Below are 1,950 nucleotides of genomic sequence, written 5' to 3'. Positions count from 1 at the left end.
TCTGGCTCATGAAAGGACCTTCATCCTGTAAGGAAGTATGTTGGAATATAAAATTATATCTCTCAATCTTTACAACAACTTTGAAGTTTTGATGTAATGACTATTAATTTAAAATGTTGGAAACATGTGTCACGCTTTTGTTTCTTTTCATATGATTGATATTTTTCAAGAGAGCTCTTTGTTAGAATTTTTTTATGTGACGTAGCAGTTTGAAAATTTAATTCCTTTCGGAATTTTTTTTTTATTTCTAAACACAGGGGTACAAGTGAACCGAGTGCGTTTTAGTGGTCGTTATTTATTGCACACCGTCTATCCCAGCAAGCACTAATTGGAACAGTACTGTCAAAGTGCTCAAATTTTACAGGCCGTGAAGCCGTTCGCTTGGCGTCGTGATTTGTTATTCAACTTTTAGGTACTTAATAATAAATAATAAATAATTAAAAGAGAGAGAGGAGCCCTTTCTACTTGTATTGAAGTCATTGGTGACGTAGGGTATAAGAAATAGTAACAGAAAATATAATACACTTTGCAAAATCGTGGGATTAGAATCCCATACGGAGATAATCTCAAGGACAAACTAGCTAGTGAGAGTCATGTATTAATTACGGGATAGTTGATAAAACAAGGGGGCAAAAAAAAAAAAAAAAAGATTTCTGGTGTCAGTGTGCTAATCCTCATCTCTCTTATTTTTGTACCCACCCAAAGAGATATGGTGTTTGATGTAATATATATCCATGAAGTGGGCGGATTTCTTTTTCGTCGGTTTGAGGATGAGACCGGAGGAATGCGTGGCGCCTCCTGGGCCGAAATAGGCGTGTCCCTGCAGGGTCGCGGCCCATTGCTATACTTGGGTTGTTGTGTGTGGGCCTGCTACTCTTATCTTCTATGTTTGCCTACCCAATCATATCTCTCTTCTCTCCCTATAAATACCAGCTCCATCTCTTCCTCCCATGAACTAACTAACAACCTTCCCTTTACTTCCCAAAGATCTCTCTCTCTCTCTCTCTCGAATGAAGATCCACTTCATAACAAGCCTATTCCTTCTTCTTCTAACCGTCACATTGGCGAACGACGGTCCATGGACCTCCTCCCTCCTCTGCTTCCTTCTCCCTTTCTTGCTTATGCACTTCATAAGCTCTAGCTTCGTGCCCGGTGGCTGTGCATGGAGCAAGGCCCCGGAAGGCCTTACAACTCCTCCAGGCCCAATGGGCTGGCCCATTTTGGGCTGCATACCCATAATGGGCCCGTTGGCCCACCAAAAGCTAGCGTCCCTGGCCGAGGCCCGCGATTCTAACCATCTCATGTCACTGAGCCTAGGCACGACCCCGGTGGTCATAAGCAGCCACCCGGACACCGCCAGACAAATCCTGTGCGGGCCGGCATTCTCAGACCGGCCCGTTAAGATGTCAGCCCGCTTGCTGATGTTCGAACGTGCCATCGGCTTCGCCCCGTCGGGCGAGTACTGTGCGCACCTCCGCCGGCGTTTCGGCGTCGGCGAACGTGTTCTTCCGCCCGCGAGGGTATGCGGCCTCCGAGGGCCTGCGTCGGCAGACGACGGACCAAATGATGCCAAGAGGTGTCCGAGAATGTCAGAATCAGGAAGGGTTGCGTTGAGAGGCATACTGCAGAGGGGGTCGTTGGAGAGTGTTATAGGGAGCGTGTTTGGGAGCGGCGCGCTTGGTGAGGGGGAGAAGAGGGAGGTTGTGGAGATGGTGAGGGAAGGGTATGAGTTGATAGGGAGGTTTAACTGGGGAGATCACTTCCATGTTGTTGGAGGCATTTTGGACTTTTATGGTGTTGGGAGGAGGTGTAGGGTGTTGGCTGCCAGGGTCAGGGTTCTTTTTGGTAGGATCGTGGAGGAGAGGGGGAGCAGGGGTGGGTTGAAGGGGAGGGATGACTTCCTGAGTGTTCTGCTTGGCTTGCCAGTGGAGGAGAGGTTAAGTGATTCAG

The 1,950-nt window shown here is 47.7% G+C and overlaps 1 protein-coding gene across 1 annotated transcript in view; it reads left to right on the top strand.

The window, feature by feature from the left end:
* Positions 953 to 1,950, top strand: part of LOC109824703 (cytochrome P450 78A5-like) — a 2,689-nt gene continuing 1,691 nt past the window's right edge. The window contains exon 1 of the mRNA XM_020391346.1: positions 953 to 1,950. This exon is cut by the window's right edge and continues 19 nt beyond it. Coding sequence (XP_020246935.1) covers positions 1,011 to 1,950 — 940 coding nt within the window. The 5' untranslated portion in view covers positions 953 to 1,010.

Source organism: Asparagus officinalis, chromosome 9 (genome assembly GCF_001876935.1).
Source record: "Asparagus officinalis chromosome 9, Aspof.V1, whole genome shotgun sequence".
NCBI lineage: Eukaryota > Viridiplantae > Streptophyta > Magnoliopsida > Asparagales > Asparagaceae > Asparagus > Asparagus officinalis.
Note: the sequence above shows the minus strand (reverse complement) of the source record. Positions and strands in the feature narration are given on the sequence as shown.